This window comes from Bos mutus, chromosome 5 (genome assembly GCF_027580195.1).
Source record: "Bos mutus isolate GX-2022 chromosome 5, NWIPB_WYAK_1.1, whole genome shotgun sequence".
Taxonomy (NCBI): Eukaryota; Metazoa; Chordata; class Mammalia; order Artiodactyla; family Bovidae; genus Bos; species Bos mutus.
In genome coordinates this window covers 104,446,731-104,468,524 of record NC_091621.1, presented here as the reverse complement: position 1 = coordinate 104,468,524, position 21,794 = coordinate 104,446,731, and the positions used below count along the sequence as shown (strand labels likewise).

The 21,794-nt window shown below is 41.8% G+C and overlaps 1 protein-coding gene across 2 annotated transcripts in view; it reads right to left on the bottom strand.

The window, feature by feature from the left end:
- Window positions 1-1,327: 1,327 nt before the first annotated feature.
- SMC1B (structural maintenance of chromosomes 1B) overlaps window positions 1,328-21,794 on the bottom strand; it is an 82,112-nt gene continuing 61,645 nt past the window's right edge. Inside the window, exons 18-25 of one of the 2 annotated variants that reach the window (XM_005896364.2) lie at window positions 20,850-21,003; window positions 17,274-17,372; window positions 11,803-11,959; window positions 11,144-11,298; window positions 8,466-8,617; window positions 6,475-6,544; window positions 3,301-3,411; window positions 1,328-1,845 (exon numbers count right to left, since the gene is read on the bottom strand). In XM_005896364.2, the coding sequence (XP_005896426.2) occupies window positions 1,744-1,845; window positions 3,301-3,411; window positions 6,475-6,544; window positions 8,466-8,617; window positions 11,144-11,298; window positions 11,803-11,959; window positions 17,274-17,372; window positions 20,850-21,003 (1,000 nt within the window). In that variant the 3' untranslated portion in view covers window positions 1,328-1,743. The remainder of the gene's footprint in view (window positions 1,846-3,300; window positions 3,412-6,474; window positions 6,545-8,465; window positions 8,618-11,143; window positions 11,299-11,802; window positions 11,960-17,273; window positions 17,373-20,849; window positions 21,004-21,794) is intronic. The other variant, XM_070370073.1, reaches the window with a different exon arrangement.

Genomic DNA, 21,794 nt, shown 5'->3' with positions numbered 1-21,794 from the left:
GGGAAAACGGTTGGGAAAAGAAGATGCTGCAAAGTTCCAAAAACCAGTACTTGAGTTTGTGGCATACAAGCAACTAGTTACATAGTATTTACATTGTGTTCGTCAAGGCTGTATATTGTCACCCTGCTTATTTAACTTCTATGCGGAGTACATCATGAGAAACGCTGGACTGGAAGAAACACAAGCTGGAATCAAGATTGCCGGGAGAAATCTCAATAACCTCAGATACGCAGATGACACCACCCTTACGGCAGAAAGTGAAGAGGAACTCAAAAGCCTCTTGATGAAAGTGAAACTGGAGAGTGAAAAAGTTGGCTTAAAGCTCAACATTCAGAAAATGAAGATCATGGCATCTGGTCCCACCACCTCATGGGAAATAGATGGGGAAACAGTGGAAACAGTGTCAGACTTTATTTTTGGGGGCTCCAAAATCACTGCAGATGGTGACTGCAGCCATGAAATTAAAAGACGCTTACTCCTTGGAAGGAAAGTTATGACCAACCTAGATAGCATATTCAAAAGCAGAGGCATTACTTTGCCAACAAAGGTTCATCTAGTCAAGGCTATGGTTTTTCCTGTGGTCATGTATGGATGTGAGAGTTGGACTGTGAAGAAGGCTGAGCGTCAAAGAATTGATGCTTTTGAACTGTGGTGTTGGAGAAGACTCTTGAGAGTCCCTTGGACTGCAAGGAGATCCAACCAGTCCATTCTGAAGGAGATCAGCCCTGAGATTTCTTTGGAAGGAATGATGCTAAAGCTGAAACTCCAGTACTCTGGCCACCTCATGCGAAGAGTTGACTCATTGGAAAAGACTCTGATGCTGGGAGGGATTGGGGGCAGGAGGAGAAGGGGACGACAGAGGATGAGATGGCATCACTGACTTGATGGACATGAGTTTGAGTGAACTCCGGGAGTTGGTGAGGGACAGGGAGGCCTGGCATGCTGCGATTCATGGGGTCGCAAAGAGTTGGACACGACTGAGCGACTGATCTGATCTGAAGCATTATAAATAGTAGAGATGATTTGAAGTGTATGACAGGATGTGCATAGGTTATATTAAAATATTATTGCAGCAATCTGTGTAAGGGATTTGAGCATGCTTGGATTTTAATACACATGATGCCCACAGATAAGGATGACTGCTTCCCTGTGAAGTCAGTGTTAACTGGGAAAGCCTGTGTTCTTCAGTGTTTCCTTAACAGAAATTATAGTCAGAGAAATTTAAACAGCACGGAAGCAGACATAATTCAATTTCATTTAAAATTTTTTTTGTGTTCCTAAAATTGCAAATTGCAGACATTTGAAATTAAGAGTTTTTATTGGCATTTTCAATATTGACTAAAGTTCTCTGAAATAACTTTACATGAAACAGATTCAACACACTGTAACTATTTAAAAACCATGAGTTTCCCTTAAAGATCACTTAAACATACAAGGCAAGATCAGAGTAAAGCTGATACAGTATTCAAAATTTTCTGACCGGCTTTCAGAATGCAAGTTTAAACTGTAGTGGTTTCTTTGTTAAACTCAATCAAAGCTGACTCTCATGGGACACATTACCTCCTGGAGTGGGGCCTGGACACTCCTCAGTGGTGAGCTGCAGCGTCTGTGCCGGTAACAGTCAAGCTCTCCCACGAATGGCACGCAGGCCGCCTGGCTTTTGCCCCAGAAGCAGTCTGGGCCTGAACTAAACAGACTGGCCTGAGCACTGTGACTGCTCCCGGCTCGAGGGCACTCTAGGTCTTAGTGGGGCTTGTGCTGTCTCCTGCTGCTTTCTCTGCCTTCAGTATCTGGATACTGAGAAAGATCTAGGGTCAAAACTCGGCTGAACATGCAGTCGTCGTGCTGAAACGGAGAAAAGACAGTTAAAAGTCAGTTCCAGTAGAGAGTAAGTGCTATTAATGTAAAGAGCCATTAGTGAGTCTGGATTTGCATTTTAAAGGAACCTCTTTATAACCATCCGAGAAGCTGTTACTTCTGCATTTCCATCAGCTTTATGTTTTGTTTTTGGTAAGGGTACCATAGTTTGGGTGAACTCCGGGAGCTGGTGATGGACAGGGAGGCCTGGTGTGCTGTGATTCATGGGGTCGCAGAGTCGGACACGACTGAGCGACTGAACTGAACGGAACTGAAGGGTACCAGAATGTGCCACCCAAAAATATGCCTCTTTTGCATGTGGATTGTTTTGAGCCAGAGGCTACTGAGAACCAGCAGATACAGGAGAAGCTCTAAAAGCTGAGCACAAGTTTCCCTTCTGTAAAGGAAATTGACATCTATGTGCAAGGGGACATCCTTTCCACTCTGAACTCTTCCTCAGTGGAGAAGGCGCTCGAATCAGCAGAGCAAATCCGACTGGACAGCCCTTGTTTACTGTGCTTTCTCGGGTCCCTGTCCCGTTGCTTGCCTTCCCTTCCCAGAAGCCCCAAGCCCCTTCTGCTTATTTCAGCCTAGAGTGGGCTACAAGTCCAAGTTCTCGCCCGCTCTGAGTTACTCACTGCTAGGTGTGCCCACTTGTATGCACAATACACATTAGTGACCTGTCTGGTGTGACTGACAGGGCCCAGCTGAGACCTGGGCTCAGCCCTGAATAGTTCGCCGCTCCTCTACACTGGCAGTGAGAACTTCCAGTTCTCTTCCAGTGACCCCCTGATATTAATTAGGCACAGGAAGGGAAATCTATTTTTAAACTTTTTTGTTTTTTCAGTTTTTAAAAAATTTAATTTTTATTGCAGTACCGTTGCTTTAATTTTTATCTTAAAGGAAAACTCAGGAAGTAAAACCTCATTGTCCAAGAACTGAATGATCTAAATGAGTTGCTCTGCTCCATTAGCTCAGCTAAGTACTTTCAACGGCTTAAGAAACTGAATTACAAAAATTACTATACAACTTGGAACTCTGTCAAATTCTTTGTTTTTTCTTTTAGTAGCTTTGGAAGATAAATGGCTCCTTGTTAGCTCTACAACAGTGCATTTGTTGTTGCTAAAACATTCAAACATTATAGAAATATGGAGGAGGGTATCGACAGTTTACCCTGTGTAAGTTAATGTGCACTACTGTTTTAAAAACAAAATTATACTCACTGTTGTGCAGTTTTCTATTTGCTTTTTCACTTAAAATATAACTTAAATTTCTGTGTACTGCCACAGAAAAATATCTAAGTAGTTACTATTAAGTCTCATTTGACTAAAAAATATTTAGGCCTATATTAATAAAAGTGCAGAAATCAAAGTGTCTATACTAGGAACTTGTGGTGTCAGGACACACTATAAGGTGACTTTATCTGTTTTTACTTATCTTTACCTCTGGATAGATGCCTATCAGTGCATCAGCTTTGGAATAGAACTCCTCTTTCAGGGAAATGATTATCATCTGAAACTGTTCCTGAGTCTGCTCTTTAATATAACTTGACACCTGGGAGGAAGCAGAAAGCACGTTTCATCAGTAAGCGAGGCCTCCTCTCTGGGGGCTTTGAGGACGGATTCTGCAGCTCTGAATCTGCCCATTTTAGGTGACAAGGCACTTACTTACTTCTCTTTCTGTAAACTCAATAAATCCACTACAGAAATGGAAATAGTTCAGACTGTAAAATAAGAGGTTAGTAAAAAATATATATAAGGCTCATTAAATCTACGATTGAAAACTTGGAAGAATATTTTTAAGAATAAAACTCTAACTTAAGATACCATGATGTGAATAGGCAATCAATCTTGACAATAAGGTAAAACTACCACTCCGATATTTCTAGGGTAAAGGGTGGTATTTAAACTTCCAACTTCCTATATTGCCATCAAAGCCTCGAGATGAGAAAAATATGGCAATTATATATACATAATCCATAATCAACTCATTTGGTTAGAGGGGAACTCAAAGACTTAATTCTAAGGAATGAGAATAAGAACAAGATAGACTGCATAGAAATGGGTCTTGGTGGACAGACTCTACTCAGAACTTGGAAAATTATGAAGAACAATTGGGACTCAAATTACAGTTTAACAAGTTACTTGCCAACACCCTGGATTTCTCTGCAAGTTTACAGTATGTCTTCTCCTGACTGCACCCAAGAAGTGAAGGACATATTTTGGAAGCAGGAATGGCAGCTTCAGTTGAGGAATGAGTCAGCAGTTGAGGTGAATGATGAGAGGGAGAAAATGCTTCAGGCTAAGAGGCTGAATTCATGGAAGGACCTCCCCCATTAGAGGCAATGGTAGCCACTGTGAGACAGGTCTTTAAAAAGTCTTGGGGTGTTGACAGAATGGAAGAGGAGACAGGATACAAAAATGTAAGGCATGCATTTTGCTAGGAGTCACGTGTGATAGAGGCTGGGTACCCTGATCACAAGCGGGACTGGAAGCTGCTTCACAGTTGCTCATATTGCATCATGCTCATACTCAATTCAGCAGTGGGGTGCCAGGAACGTAATCTCAAAGGGAAACTGGAAATTAAGAGGCTTTTAGTACTTAGGATAGTACATCTTACAATAGAAAATAGTAAGTAAGACCTAGTTCTTGAAGATTCCACTAATACAAACATCTAAATTTTGCTAGAAGATATGGATACCTTGGGCTTCCCTGGTGACTTAGCAGTAAAAAATCTGCCTGCTAATGCAGGAGATGTGGGTTTGATCCCTGGTTCGGGAAGATCCTAGAGAAGGAAATGGCAATCTAATTCCAGTATTTTTGTTTGGAAAATCCCAAGAACAGAGGAGCCTGGTAGGCTACAGTCCATGAAGTCACAAAAGAGTCAGACACAACCGACTGACTGAACAACAACGGAATACACTTCAGTTCCCCTTCAGAGAAGGCGAGTGTCCGAAGTCCAGTGATAGAGCCACCCCCTTCCCCTCACACACAGGATATGGGATACAAAGTGCTAAAAAATTCCCCCAAACAAGTCAGGCCTTGGAGTCCAATTAGCTGACGCAGATTGGCTGGCATTCCAGAGAGATGAATCAAGACTCTCTTTTTATTCCTGTGTTTCCTTTTCCCAGTCACCCCGACATCTCTCACAGGTCACAGAACGTGGCTCTGGCCTGTTCTCTACAAGCTTCAGGGGACTCTGGATCTAGTTCCTAACTTTTGTGGGGGTGGCATCAATGTGCTATTCTTATGTATGCCGTGACATGTTCAAACAGCAAGGCCCTATAGAGAGCTGGGTTAGGTGAATACAGCCTGGGAAATGCTGGAAGATGACACTGTTCCCAGCAGAAGTTACCCCGGGCTGCAGCTCCTAGAAAGCCCCTGCGTCTCCCAGGATCACACAAGAGGCTCAACAGAGAGAGATCAAGGGAGGTCAACTGCACAGACTCAGGGTGGTGCCCAAGACTCAATACACCTCTCAGGGTTGGACTCAGTAACCAAGTTTCTAAGACTAAAGTATAACCCAGAATGCCAACTTAACAAATTACTAGAGACCTTCTCTGTCAGCATGACCAGAGCTGCTGCTGCTGCTGCTCTTAAGTCGCTTCAGTCGTGTCCGACTCTGTGCGACCCCATGGATGGCAGCCCACCAGGCTCCTCTGTCCCTGGGATTCTCCAGGCAAGAACACTGGAGTGGGTTGCCATTTCCTTCTCCAACGCATGCATGCATGCTAAGTCGCTTCAGTCGTGTCCAACTCTGTGCGACCCTATGGACAGCAGCTCGCCAGGCTCCTCCGTCCACAGGATTCTCTAGGCAAGAATACTGGAGTGGGTTGCCATTTCCTTCTCCAATGACCAGAGCAGCCTCCTTATAAACAGCTATAAATGCAAAGTCCAGTCATTTCCGGAAGGCTGATGAACCTAGAATCAAAACCAGAAGTTTAATTCGTCTCCTTCCAGAAATGGATGGCTCTGGCAATAGGACCACGGCCCAGGGTCTCTGCAGGATGGGGCCGCCAGCGTTTGCCTCCATCCTGTGGTCACCTTCCAGTCAAGTCCGAAATTTAGTCAAGATGGCTGAGACGTCTGAGAGTCTGTCACAGGCGGCTCTGTCCCTCTATGTACTGATCTTTAAGGCTGATTTTCAGTTATGTCCTTCGTTCCCTCATGGTCTCAAATACTGAAAACAGGATTAGGATTATGTGCAAATGCACTGATTGGAGACATTTTAATAAATGAAGGGGACCAAAATTTTGAACTTTAATTCCTTTGGGATTTTATTTAGGTATGTTATTTTGGACTTTATTAGACAACTAATTTGGTCCTATTTGCCATGTGGTCTACTTTTAAGGACCCTCTAGGTCCCAATACCCAGATTTGGGGAAGAGCAAGTCACTCCGCAGCAGTGCTGTGGATCCAGCACAGTGATCCTGAGTCCCCCAAACCCTGAGTGAAAACTACTACCCTGGATCATCTTGTTTTTAGATTTTTAACTTAGATTTTGCCTTTATACAGCAACTATCAAACTATGTTTGCTCAGGGTAAATTGCCTTCTGACTGCATCCTGATCCTTGAACTGTAAACACTGCACTGGAAGTTAAATCAGAAAGGAACTTACTTTGCCAATGTTAGTATTGTCCAGGGCTGCATCTACTTCATCTAAAACAAAGAATGGAGCAGGCCGAAAACTAGAAAAAAATTACAATCAAGTCAGTTACAACTTTGTTTTACAAGACTTGGAGGACAGGACTAAGAATATTCAGAATAAATAAAACATGTCCTTTCGTCTGCCTTTGTCTAGGTCACCAATGGCCTCTGTCAATAAATACAGTGCTCAATTCCCAGTCCACATCCCTTCAAAGGAAGGTGGATGGAACCAGGGCAGTCCTCCCCGACTTCCTCTGACGTCAAGGACACCATGATCAACTCCCCGCCCCACCCATTGCTCCAGGCCCCAATCTCTTCTGTCAGCTCCTCCACAATCTCTTAACTTCTTGACACTGTGGTGTCTTTGGGGCTCAGTGATCAGAGCCTTCTTCTATCTAACTAGCTTCTTTGATGATGTCATCTGCTCTCAAGGTTTTGAGTATCATTCATAGATGGAATGCTCTCACACTTCTACTGACAGTTCTGACTTCTCAAACCCTTGCCTCACTGGTCCAGTGGCTTACTCAGCTCCACGTGGGTATCTGCTCAAACTCAAGCAAAATCAAACTTTTCACCTACCCTCAAACCCACCCCCGTCCTGTGCTCCTCTCCAGTTCAGTTAATGGCAGCTCTTATCCCTCTAGTTGATTAGGCTCCCTCCTACCCCACGTCGTATCTGCTCCCACACTGGTCTGAACCGCCACCATCTTCCGCCCTGATTGCTACCACAGCTCCCTAACCTGCGCCTGCTGCTGCTGCAGACAGTCTGTTCTCTACAGGCACCAGGCTTACTCTGGCCTCAGCACTTTGCTCTGCACTCATGTCTAGAATATTCTTCCCTTAGAACGCTCCTCTAGAACACTCCACCCATGTGACTTGATCCCTTAATTTCTTCAAATCTTTGCTCAAATATTACCCTTTCAAAAAGTCCTCCCCAGAAGACTTTAATATTGCAAACCCTTCCCTGTTACTACTGCCATTGCCTCGTCTCTACAGCATCTGTCATTTTCTAATAGTCTCTATATTAGAGAATTAGTTTCCTAATACACCTTATTTATCATCTGTCTTCCCCAGCTAAAATTAAGTCTCTTTGAGGCAGGGTCTTTGTTTTCTTCACTGTGGTCTCTCCTATGCCCATTAACACCACTCGACACAGTAAATATTTAACAAATATCTGTTGAATAAATGGATGGGGTGACACCCAGGAAGAGTCGTGTTCTGCTCAGATTCACTCCTGTTACAGTCCCTGCCTCCTCCATTTCTCAAAGTCTTCCTGCATTAGTGGCATCTTCTTTTGCTTTCCTATCATCACCAATTCTTTTTCCTTCTTGGGACCAGTAACAAACAGCTGTAAAACTTGGGTTGATCTTTCTGATCATGAAAACAGAGAGGCTCTATTATCCATACCATAGTTCTTCATCTAGTGCTTTGGATGTTGAAAAGTTAATTGCTTTACTTTTAGCTAACATCTTTCCTGTGATTTATTTTACAAACACAAGTGTCACCATCATCAGTGGAAATGAGGAGGTTAAACTTTTTTCCAGAAGAAATACTTTGCTTAACATCCCTTACTAAATAGCACATCTCTGAATGTGGACTAGGAAAATAACATAAAAGTTAGCTGTTTTTATTTTGTTTGGATTTGTTGTTGGAATTGTTTTTTGGCGATCTTAAATTCAAATCTGGCCATTTGCTACCCCCTTTTCTCCTTTCTTTTCGATTAAGCTGGACATTAGTAGCTTTTGATAATAACAAATTGAATAAAAATCTGTCAAAGACTGAATTCTCTCTTAAATTTGCTGTCTAAATTATTACAGGCCCATAGCATAACCTGAATTGTCTGGCTGAAAAAAATAGCTTTGTATGACGTACGCTGCATAAAGACAAGTAATAAGTAGATCTTCTGTAGGAAGGGCCATTTGGCCTCTGCCCTGATGCACAGAGGGCTCACTGTGACCATACCTGTGCACAGCGAACAGGAGTGCCAGGGCTGCCACGCACTTCTCTCCCCCGGACAAGTTATCCATCGGCATGAACCGTTTGCCTGGGGCCACACAGTTATAGCTAATTCCCTCCAAGTAAGGCTCTTCTGGGTTCTCTGGGCTAAGAAATGCCTGAAACACATGTTATTTATTTAGCAATATCAAAAAAGCTATTGGTAAAGTTCAATTTGGAACTGCAAAATACTACTGGTTTTTATTTTTCTCCGTTTGATGGAAAAATATACCAATACTTGTAAATAATGTATTCAGCTCTACTTATAATCAGAGATAACAAAGTTTGCTGGATAGGGAATACAGGGAAAACACTCTAACACATAAAAGGTAAGATCTTCCCATCAGTCTGCTGTTCACAGTTCAGAAGCATATGCTGCAGTCAAACTACAACAGTCTTCATGCAGCTCCTCCGCTGCTCCTGTCACCAGCTCTTCACCGAATGCCTGTTACGGGCCAAGCTCCACAGGCACAGAGGTGAATCCTGCCCTCAAGGAGCTAACAGGTTTCCTCTAGTCTTACTTTATAAAAAATAAGTTAATTTTTGGATTAAAGATCTAAGACCAGAAACTATAAAACTCCTAGAGGAAAACATAGGCAAAACACTCTCTGACATAAATCACAGCAGGATCCTCTATGACCCACCTCCCAGAGTAGTGGAAATAAAAGCAAAAATAAACAAATGGGACCTAATTAAACTTAAAAGCTTTTGCACAATGAAGGAAACTATAAGCAAGGTGAAAAGACAGCCTTCAGAATGGGAGAAAAGAATAGCAAACGAAGCAACTCACAAAGAATTAATCTCAAAAATATATAAACAGCTCATGCAGCTCAATACCAGAAAAATAAACAACCCAATCAAAAAATGGGCCAAAGAACTAAACAGACATTTCTCCAAAGAAGACATACAGATGGCTAACAAACACATGAAAAGATGCTCAACATCACTCATTATCAGAGAAATGCAAATCAAAACCACAATGAGGTACCATCTCATGCCGGTCAGAATGGCTGTTATCAAAAAGTCTACAAACAATAAATGCTGGAGAGGGTGTAGGGAAAAGGGAACCCTCTTACACTGTTGGTGGGAATGCAAACTAGTACAGCCACTATGGAGAACAGTGTGGAGATTCCTTAAAAAACTGGAAAGAGAACTGCCATACGACCCAGCAATCCCACTCCTGGGCATACGCACCAAGGAAACCAGAATTGAAAGAGACACATGTGCTCTAATGTTTATCACAGCACTGTGTACAATAGCCAAGACATGGAAGCAACCTAGATGTCCATCACCAGCCAAATGGATAAGAAAGCTGTGGTACATATACACAATGGAAAATTATTACTCAGCTATTAAAAAGAACACATGAATCAATTCTAATGAGGTGGATGAAACTGGAGCCTATTATACAGAGTGAAGTAAGCCAGAAAGAAAAACACCAATAGAGTATGAAAGAGAAAGTGAAGTCGCTCAGTCGTGTTGGATTCTCTGTGACCCCATGGACTGTAGCCCACCAGGCTCCTCCATCCATGGGATTTTTCAGGCAAGAGTACTGGAGTGGGTTGCCATTTCCGTTTCCAGAGTATCTTCCCAACCCAGGGATCGAACTGAGGTCTCCTGCATTGTAAGCAAGACGCTTCACCATCTGAGGCACCAGGGAAGTCACGAATGTATATGAAATTTAGAAAGATGGCATCGATGACCCTATATGTGAGACAGCAAAAGAGGCACAGATGTAAAGAATAGACTTTTGGACTCTGTGGGAGAAGGCGAGGGTGGGATGATCTTAGAGAATAGCATTAAAACATGTATATTATCATATGTGAAATAGATCACCAGTCCAAGTTCGAGGCATGAAACAGGGCACTCAAAGCCGGTGCACTGGGACAACCCTGAGGGATGGGATGGGGAGGGAGGTGGAAGGGGCGTTCAGGATGGGGACACATGTACACCCGTGGCTGATTCATGTCAATGTATGGCAAAAACCACTGCAATATTGTAAAGTAATTAGCCTCCAATTAAAATTAAATTAATTAATTAAAAACACCACCACCACCATCACCAAGTTATTCTTGGTTGAAATTCTAAGTATGTGATTCAAGATTACTTCAGTCATAAAAGAATACCGAGAGAAAGAGGGAAACTCACATATATATGACCTGGTCTACATCTTTTGTCCATGTCCAACTGCACAGTATTTGCTGTGCATACTGATCACGGAATGGAAAGACCAATACGACAAGGGGCGCGTCTAGACTTGAACCCTGCCTCTAGTTCCTTCCCTCTCCACAGACCCCACATCAACCTTTTTCCCCTACATTACCCTAACTCTACTGCAGAGACCACTGACAGCTCTACAAAGTCAAATTAGTACAGATCACAGAATTCCAGAACTGAAAGAGAACTTGGAAACCAGATGATCTAACCCACTCATTGTGCAGATAAAGAAGCAGGACCAGAGATTTTGACTTGCCAGGCTGACTAGACCTAGAACACAGGTCACTGTGATAACCAATTTTCATGAGCTGACTTTACCCAGTTAAGTGGGTTACTCAAGAGAGAGTGATGGTGATTTATCACCATTAAAGAAAACAATATCAAGTAACACAAGTTCCTACTCATATTTGAGGGTGAGAAATACATACTTGGGCACTGTTGTTTCTGCAGAGCTTCTTGTAGATTTGATCAATTGAGATTGAGATGTGCTCAAAACACTGGTTGAAAAGATCGTATCTCCTTTTTTTCACCTGTTCAAACTCTTGCCTACATATTCTGGCTTCCTTTCTGCTGGCCTCAAAAGCTGAGAGAGAATCAATGTTCTTTATTTTGAAGATCACCAAGGGCTGTTCTTATTTTAACTTTAAAGCATAAAACATTTTTTAAGCTAGATTTTGAGTTTGGCCATCTTGAATTAAATCTACCTTCAAAACATCTCAGCTACTATTAAGTCCAAGAAAATGACTATTAAAATTGATGAGCTCCTTTTCTGGGTAGGGCTGATTTTTAAATAATAACAACAAATTCCAACAGAGTTATCTAATATGCCTCTTGTGCTGCTATGAAATAAGACACTGTTCAAAAATAACCAATACACCTGTTTTTAAATTAAAGCAAAACTCTTTTCAAAAAGGAAGAAGTTAATAATTCAGCATTAAAAGTACATTACTATAAGATAACAGAGAAAAAAATATATATAATCAAAACAAAGGTACAGTTTAGGGGGGATTATTGGTAAATGTTACAGAAATCAAAACCCCTAATACCAACGAATATGATCTTGCTATCAACTAAAGTTTAATTTCACCGTCTATGGACTCCTGAAACTTGTCTCTGACAGTCTTCAGGTTCTCCACGGCTCTTAGGTTTGGGGCTGCTGTCTTCAACAGGATATCTTCTTGGGATGCTACTTGTTGTAGGAGGAGTCTAAGCTGGGCCTCAATTTCTTTATCAGATTGTAGAGCCTATTATTGGCAAAGAACAGCAATGATTAGCATGCCACTTAGACCCAAACTGCTGCAGTAAGTAGGCACCGGGCCCTTCAGGGTATGGCCCCTATTTCTCTCGCTCTGCATCCAGCCCTGCCAGCCCTGGCAGCCCTCTCTGAGCCTGCAGTGCAGTTTGGGGCACTACTGTGGCTTCCTGGGTTGGCTGTGCCTTTTCATAGCTCAGGCGTCATGGGTGCTGCCCTCTTGGAACACGCTTCACCTTCGTATTTCTTAATCTGGCTAAAAAAGTAAACAATTCATGTTATTGCTTCTTTTAAAAATTTTTTTTAAATTGGAAGATAATTGCTTTATAATACTGTGTTGGTTTCTGCCATAAATCAACATGAGTCAGCCACAAGTATTCATGTCCCCTCTCTCTTGAACCCTCCCTCCCATCTCTCTCCCCATCCTACCCCTCTAGGTTGTCACAGAGCACAGTGTCACAAAAGCAAATTCTCACTGGCTACCTATTTTACATATGGTAATATGTATGTTTCCATGCTACTCTCTCAAGTCATCCCACCTTCTCCTTTCCCCACTGTGTCCACAAGTCTTTTCTCTATGTCTTCATCTCCACTGCTGCCCTACAAATAGATTCATCAGTACCATGTTTATAGATTTCATATGTAGGAATTAATATAAATATTTGTCTTTTTCTTCAACTTATTTCACTCTGTATAACAGGCTCTAGCTTCATCCAACTCATTAGGACTGACTCAAATGTGTTCTTTTTAATAGCAGAGTAATACTCCATTGTATATATGTACCACAATTTCTGTATCCATTCATCTGTCAATGGACATACACTCGTTCATTAAAAAATACTGATCATCTACTATGTATGAGGATTCAGTGATGAAAACTACTCTGTCCTTGCCCTTAAAGAGCTGACAGGGAAGGCAGACACGCAAACTGGCGTTGACAACAGTGTGAAGCCCTCCACCAGGTGAGCGTGAGTACTATGGGCAGAAGAGATCCAGCCCGTCTGGTTGTTGTTCAGTCACTAAGTCATGTCCAACTCTCCGCGACCCCGTGAACTGCAGCATGCCAGGCTTCCCTGTCTTTCACTATTTCCTAAAGTTTGCTCAAACTCATGTCCATTGAGTCCAGGATGCCATCCAACCATCTCCTCCTCTGCTGCCCCCTTTTCCTCCTGCCCTTAATCTTTCCCAGCATCAGGGTCTTTTCTAATGAGTCAACTCTTGGCATCTGCTGCCAAACTATTGGAGTTTTAGTATCAATTCTTCCAGCGAATATTCTGGGTTGATTTCCTTTAGATTGATTGGTTTGATCTCCTTGCAGTCCAAAGGACTATTCAAGAGCGTTCTTCAGCAACACAATTTGAAAGCATCAATTCTTCGGTGTTCAGCCTTTTTTATGGTCCAACTTGCAAATCCATACATCACTACTGGAAAAACCATAGCTTTGACTATACAAACCTTTGTTGGCAAAGTGTTGTCTCTGTTTTTTAATATTCTAAGTTTTTTATAGCTTTTTTTTTCAAGGAGCAAGTGTCTTTTAATTTCATGGCTTCAGTCACCATTCACAGTGATTTTGGAGCCCAAGAAAAGAAAATCTGTCACTGTTCCACTTTTCCACCTTTTATTTGCCATGAAGTGATGGGTCCAGATGCCATGATCTTTGTTTTCTGAAAGTTGAGTTTTATGCCTGCTTTTTCACTCTCCTCTTTAACCTTCATCAAGAGGCTCTTGAGTTTGTCTTCACTTTCTGCCATAAGAGTGGTATCATCTGCATATCTGAGCTTAATATTTCTCCTAGCAATCTTTATTTCAGCTTGTGATTCACCAGCCTGGCATTTCACATGATGTACTCTGCATAGAAGTTAAATAAGCAGAGTAGCAATATAGAGCCTTGATGTACTCCTTTCCCAATTTCGAACCAGTCCATTGTTCCATGACTGGTTCTACCTGTTGCTTCTTGTCCTGCATACAGGTTTCTCAGGAGAAAAGTAAGGTGGTCTGGTATTTCCATCTCTTTAAGATTGTTTCACAGTTTGTTGTGATCCACACAGTCAAAGGCTTTATCATACTCAATGAATCAGAAGTAGGTGTTTTTCTGGAATTCCTTTGCCTTTCCTATGATCTAATCAGTCAGTCAGTTCAGTTGCTCAGTCATGTCCGACTCTTTGCAACCCCACGGACAGCAGCACGCCAGGCCTCCCTGTCTATCGCCAACTCCTGGAGTTTACTCACACTCATGCCCATTGAGTTGGTGATGCCATCCAACCATCTCATCCTCTGTCTTCCCCTTCTCCTCCCGGCTTCAATCCTTCCCAGCATCAGGGTCTTTTCCAATGACTCAGTTTTTCACATCAGGTGGCCAAAGTACTGGAGTTTCAGCTTTAGCATCAGTCCTTCCAATGAATATTCAGGACTGATTTCCTTTAGGATGGACTGGTTCGATCTCCTTGCAGTCCAAGGGACTCTCAAGAGTCTTCTCCAACACCACACTTCAAAAGCATCAACTCTTCAATGCTCAGCTTTCTTTATAGTTCAACTCTCACATCCATACATGACTACTGGAAAAATGACAGCCTTGACTAGATGGACCTTTGTTGGCAAAGTAATGTCTCTGCTTCTTAATATGCTGTCTAGGTTGGTCATAACTTTTCTTCCAAGGAGTAAGCATCTTTTAATTTCATGGCTGCAATCACCATCTGCAGTGATTTTGGAGCCCCCCAAAATAAAGTCTCTCACTGTTTCCACTGTTTCCCCATCTATTTGTCATGAAGTGATGGGACCAGATGCCATCTTAGTTTTCTGTTGAGTTTTAAGCCAACTTTTTCACTCTCCTCTCTCACTTTCGTCAAGAGGCTCTTTAGTTCTTCTGCTTTCTGCCATAAGGGTGATGTCATCTGCATATCTGAGGTTATTGATATTTCTCCCGGCAATCGTGACTCCAGCTTGTGCTTCATCCAGCCAGCATTTCAGATTATGTACTCTGCACAGAAGTTAAATAAGCAGGGTGACAATATACAGCCTTGACGTACTCCTTCCCCTATTTGGAACCAGTCTGCTGTTCCATGTCCAGTTCTAACTGTTGCTTTCTGACCTGCATACAGATTTCTCAAAAGGTAGGTCAGGTGGTCTGGTATTTCCATCTCTTTAAGAATTTTCTACAGTTTATTGTGATCCACACAGTCAAAGGCTTTGGCATAGTCAATAAAGCAGAAATAGATGTTTTTCTGGAACTCCCTTGCTTTTTTCATTATCCAGCAGATGTTGGCAATTTGATCTCTGGTTCCTCTGCCTTTTCTAAATTCAGCTTGAACATCTGGAAGTTCACAGTTCACATACTGTTGAAGCCTGGCTTGGAGAATTTTGAGCATTACTTTGCTAGCGTGTGAGATGAGTACAATTGTGTGGTAGTTTGAGCATTCTTTGGCATTGCCTTTCTTTGGGATTGGAATAAAAACTGACCTCCTCAAGTCCTGTGGCCACTGCTGAGTTTTCCAAATTTTCTGGCATATTGAATGCAGCACTCTCACAGCATCATCTTTTACGATTTGAAATAGCTCAACTGGAATGCCATCACTTCCACCGGCTTTGTTCATAGTGATGCTTCCTAAGGCCCATTGACTTCACATTCCAGGGTGTCTGGCTCTAGGTGAGTGATCACACCATCGTGATTATCTGGGTCGTGAAGATCTTCTTTGTATAGTTGTTCTGTGTATTCTTGCCACCTCTTCTTAATATCTTCCCGTGCTTCTGAAGCCTAGCTTGAAGGATTTTGAGTGTTACTTTGCTAGCAGGTGAAATGAGCACAATTGTATGGTAGTTTGTACATTCTTTGGCATTGCCTTCCCCTGGCATTGGAATGAAATCTGACCTTTTCCAATCCTGTGACCATTGCTGAGCTTTCCAAATTTGCTAACATATTGAGTGCAGCACTTTAACAACATCATCTTTTAGGATTTTTAATAGCTCAGTTGGAGGTAACATTTAAACTAGAACCTAAACCATGAGCAGAACTAACTTGAGTGACGAGAGAAGGGAAAAGTGCGGCAGGCATTACCTTCCAGGAAAACTTTCTTGACCCTGTAGAGGGTTATTTAACATCTGATAAAGGTGTGTTTTAATTCATTGGAGGAAAGAATTTTTTAGAAGATGCCGAGTAAATTGATTAATTTATGTACCTTCTAAGAAAGATTCTTACCTCATACTATATATAAAAATAAATTTCAGATAAATTAACTAAGAAAAGAAAAAATCATTAACAGGAAGAGAATATTTATAAATAGTAATGTTGTAGGGAAGGACTTATTAAATATGAAAGCACTAAATAGACTATAAAATAGATAAGAGGTTATTTTCTGATTTCCCAAAGCGCCACAATTAACAATAAAAGAACTCAATAAATCTAACAAAATATATTAATATTAAAAATATGAAATAAAAAGACGTGGTAGTTATTGCTACTTGACATCCATTCTCCATTTCTTCCTTTCTAACAAAGCCCAAGTTGGCCATGTCTCCCTCATAGGGCCCATGAATCCTGCTTGGCCTAAGCTAAGTCCATCCCACTCCAACAGTGACTGGCCAGGAGTGAACATGTGACCCGATTCAGGACACTGTGATGAGAGGACAACTGCTGGACCTCTGTGGAAAAGCTTTTCTTCAACCTTAAGAACAGCACCACTACAATAGGTGCTCTCTCTTCTCTGAGGGTTGTGGTTGTGTTGGCTGGAAGGCAAGAAAGGCCAGAGTCATTTTGTCCTCATAAAAGCAGCAGCTTCAGGACAAAATCAAAACACAAAGCAACATATGGCTACAGGGGTAACAGAAACAGAGTCAGAGCTATTAAATTAAACAGACCATGAAACTCGATTTCTGGTCTGTGCTCTGCTGCTATGAAGAGCTTGTCACTTCCTGACGTACTGCACTGAGACGCAGACAGGGTGATTCAGGATCCTGAAGTGTGTTGGCTACTTTTGTGTGTTTCAGGACTTTTCTCAATGACTTTTTTTATTCATTGTGAATCTTCAAGAAGAGGGAACAGCCTTTCAAAATACTGGCAGAAACTTTTCTTCTTCAACAAGATCTTTCATGGTATTGGTATTCTACAGACTACAGAGGGAGAAATGCTGATATAAACACTTTAAATATTTTAAGCATTTTATATGTAACCTGTTTATACTATTTCTTTAAAAACTATTAGGAAATCTACTTACCCCCCAAACTATGCTCTGTCATCTAAAAATTATTCTGTAGGATTTACATATTCAGTATTCCCATAAGTTAGTCATAAACAACAGAAATCTTTCAGTTACCTTCAAATCCTCTCTTAGAGAGCTGTAGTCCACCTCAATAGCTGCTTCTTTTTCATATATATCAGTTGTTGCCTGGGTACCTTCTGCTTCAGTTCCCAACTGAAAAACACACAAAGCCCTTTCCTTGTTATCTGAAAATGGGGCTCTCTACTCATGTGTCTGTCCCAAGTCCTCCAGTTGATGGCCGAGAAGATAAAACAGCCTTATGCAGGCCTCCAAGGCCTCGGCTTCCCCTTTAACTTCACTCTGTGTTAGTCTCCCTGCTCCAACCAACCTGGGCTCCTTGAACAGACCGTGTACACATCACTTAGGGCTGGCGAAATGCCCTCTGCCTGGACACCCTTCCTCTACACGTCTGTATCTCTTCATCTTCTACCTCGTCTACTAGCCAGCTGCCTTCTCTCAGGACATCCAAGGCCTCTGCCTCAAGTTCTTTTTATTTCCCTCCCTGCTTTGTATCTTCTTTAGCCTATATCACTACCAAACACATGAATATTTTACTGTCTGCCACTTTTTCCCCCAGAAGAATGCGAAGGAAGGGATTTGGGGTAGTTACACTCATTGCTGTAGTCTCAGTGCCTACTGCAATGCTGGAAACATGTATTTCAGTTTCAATATATGTCACTCTGAACGAAGAAAGAGGAGGAAAGAAGGAACAAATAAAGAAGCACTTTTTCAGCTGCAGGCCAGCTTTTGGTGTAATGCTGACACCAAAAGCAAGACCTACAAATTAAGCGAAAACCCTTTCTCACTCTTTTACAGATGTTCTCACCTGAAACAAACCAATAAAACTACCTTTGGAAGTAAGTCCACATGTTATATATTTACACTAAAACGGTTCACACAGAAGGGGAATTTGAACACAAAGGGTAACACTGAACCCCTGAATCTCACAACTACTATTTATGATTCAACATTGTACTTTGTATTAAGTTTCTATGTGAGTCACCTAATGCCTTGCTATTTGAAGTGTGATCTGTGGGCCGGCGAGAGCAGGCCTCACCTGGGAAACAAGGTCCCCAGGGGCTTCACGTGCACGTGAAGGGTTTGGGAACCAGTGATCTGGTACAGTCTTTCCCACAATATAAGAATTTCCTATGAGAATTCTGGCAGATGTAGGTAACTCATCCCATGTCTGAACACGTCCCATGGAAGGGAAATCTCAGTTCTACCTTACAATAGTTGTGAGACGATTCCTACAACTGCGTAAGACAATTAATTCTATGTGGTGATCCTTGTCCAGCCTTCTGGAAAGAGACAATGTATACCCAATGCCTTTTCTGTTTTGGACTTTAGATGACCTTGTACAGCACCCTCATTACATGGCTGCTGTCCATGAGGCTGCAAAAGAGTCGGACATGACTTAGCAACTAAACACCAACAATTAGATGTGCTTGTAAAACTTCAATCAGGGACTCACCACTAGAGGCCTTCCCTCCTTCTAGCAGGAAGTGCTCCCTAGTAGAAGAAATCTGACTCTGTGTCCTCCACCCCCAACCCCAGTGTCCCCCTGAGGATTAGAAAGAACAAGTATGTTCTGTCCTCTGTGGCAGACCTTCTTCTGCTGGAGGGGAATAACCATATTCCCCAAGAATTCTCTTCCCAGCATGACACAGTCTGGGCCTTTTCACTATCGTGGACACTTTACTCTCAGAAAACATCATGCTTTAGAAAGTAAATGCAATATTCCAATGTGGTTTGACCAGCACAAAGTAGATCAGACCTATCATTTTCTAGATAACGATTCAGTATTAATCCAGCTTAAGGTATTAATACCTGCTTTGAAATAACCACTATGAATATGAAAGTCATTCACCCTAATAAACAAGTAAATAATTTCACATTCATGGTGGGCACATATGTTGGAGAATACTTCTGAAAGTTCACTAACTGAAAAAACAATAGGACCAAAGCAGCAGCAGGAATACTTGACCAGCAGCATTTACTTAGATGTCAGTCATTAAAGCTGCTGCTGCTTCCACACTATTCAATGACAAACCTCTTCTAAAATTACAGCCTTTTAAATAGACTTTCCATTTCTCTCTATATTATTGTGAGTACTGCTTTTCTGCTTCCATCCACTTCTTCTGTTACAGACCCTCCCTTCCCTCTTTCTGCACCCTTAAGAGTGGACACATGATCCAGAATGAACCAGTCAGAGTTCTTCCTCAGGATTTTTCTAACTGAGGGCAGGAGAGAGGTGTCTTCCCGCTCTGGTCAAAGCTAGTGGTTACAGCTGCAGCCATGTGAGGAAAGCTGATCTGAACAAATAAAGCCAATACATATTAAGTTCTCCACAGTGTTCAAATTCCTGGACCATGTCACAGGGGAGGCAGCCTCCACTTCAGTCCTATCCCCTGACCTCCCATTCCCCCTTTAAAGCCATCTGAGTGGGGCTCATGACATTTGTGGCCAGTAAAGTGGCTTCTCCTTTCCTTCCATCTGGGATGTACTCTCTGCTAAAACAGAGAAAAAAGACTCTTTTTTAGGTTTAGTTGTGCAGCTTACAGTATATTGGTTCTCTGACCAGAGATCCAACTGGGGGCCCTGGCAGTGAGACTGCCAGGGAATCTCTCCCCTTCCCCAGCAAAAGACTTTTGAGTATAATATAACACCAGAATTATGCTATGAGAAGTAGTCAAAATCAGCAAGAGAAAAACTGTTTCACAGCTGCTTCATACTGAAGAAACCAAAGGACTGAACGCCTCTTCTGGAGTAGAAACTGGAGGGAAATGCATGGATTTCTGACTGGTGACAAAGCAGAAAGGGGAGGAGGGAGGTGGAAAGGGGACTACAGGGAAGAGATCACTAAAGATTTAAAAGATAATTTGAAAGGTAAAAGAACTATGTTCACCATCCTCTGCCTTAGCTAATAGTAAGATACTCTTCTTGAACTATGTCGTCATATCTTTCCTCACATGAGCAGCAGAACAAAGGGTATATAAGTGTCCCACCGACCTCAAGAGTACTGTGTAGTATGTATGTGATGAGAAAGCAAAGGAAGCTAACAGAAAAATGTCCACCATGGGGAGACTTCAGTCTCCCCTTTTGACTCCCTGGGTATCTATTATCACCTTCCCCACACTCTCATCGCCTGGACAGACTCAGTGAGTCATGTTTCTACTGAAAAGGACCTCAAGTTGTTGGTGAAGATGCAGAACGAGATCCCTCCACACACCACTGACGGTGTTCCCAGAGTACAGCACTGCTCATGGGGTCAGGCATGTGCCCCTGCCCGCAACGAACTGTGGCTACCCCATCTCTCCAGAATGCCCCTGAACTCCCATGGCTTTAGTTCTGATTCCTCTTGGGTGTCTATATACAGGTAAGAAACTGGTCCTATGGAGCTAAAAGGATACGGATTAGCAAGAGAAATAAGAGAGCTATACAAAGTGCCCAGTCTTCTGGAATGAGGATCATTTTGCCCTTTTCCCTTCCCAGACGAGATGTTTTTTCTGCTAATAAAGCTTTAGAATAAGACTAAGAGTCTGCATGGCTACAACTTCACTAAGCAAACAAAGGCCTACATAAAGTTCCACACAACTGCACATATTTTAAAATCACTTGCTAGAGTACCTCCACTTCAATGATGTCATCCAGCGACCCCAACAAAAGAACTATTTCAATGTCTTGAACTTTGCAGTCAAGCAACATGTTATGCTTCTCTAACCGATTCTGTTCCAGAGAACTCTGAAGGATCACAACTTCTTTTTGCCATTTTCCCACTTCCCTGCAAATACACAGATATGAAAAAGTGATTATATTTTACTAATTACATAAAGTTCCATCAGGAAGAAAAACATGTTTATAAATTTACATGAAAAAACTTTTTTCTTTCAAGTGCTGTTAAGTTGCAGAGTTAGTCCATGAATGCTTGTAATTTAAACTTTAACACTCCTGACAAAGGCCACGAATATAATTATTTAATCCAAGGGAACATTTCCAATAATATACTTTACTCAGGCTAACAACAATACAGTGCTCTTCCAGTTACCTTATTTTTAAATCTGTACAATTTTTCAAGGTGTATCTCTCTCAATGTAAGTTCTACATTTTAGAACCTCAAACCAAGAGAAAGTGTCTGTTAGCAAGATAAATGTCTTACCAATTAAGTCATTACACACCTAATAGTCTAAACTTTATTACTACCATCACCACCACTAATGTAAGGCCTTCTATCTTAATGAGGGCTTAGGAGTCTTACCAGCTGAAACAAAAGGGGGGACTTTAAAGAGGACCCGGAAGACTAAAAATAAAAGAAAATAAATTAAGAATTATATGGTTTTCAAGAATCTGATGATAGAGATGTGGTTCTATTTAAATTAAGTATGAGCCAAAAAAATCATGCATAAACAAACTAAATTCCACTCAAAAATCTTAGACAAAGAATTTTCTGGCAGCATTTTGAAACACTAAGACTTTGAACATTGTGAAATATTCAAGAGTTTGAGCAAAAACAGAACTCACTGCACCTGTTCACTTATGGTTGTGTCAATCACACAGGAGAGCAGATGTCATTGG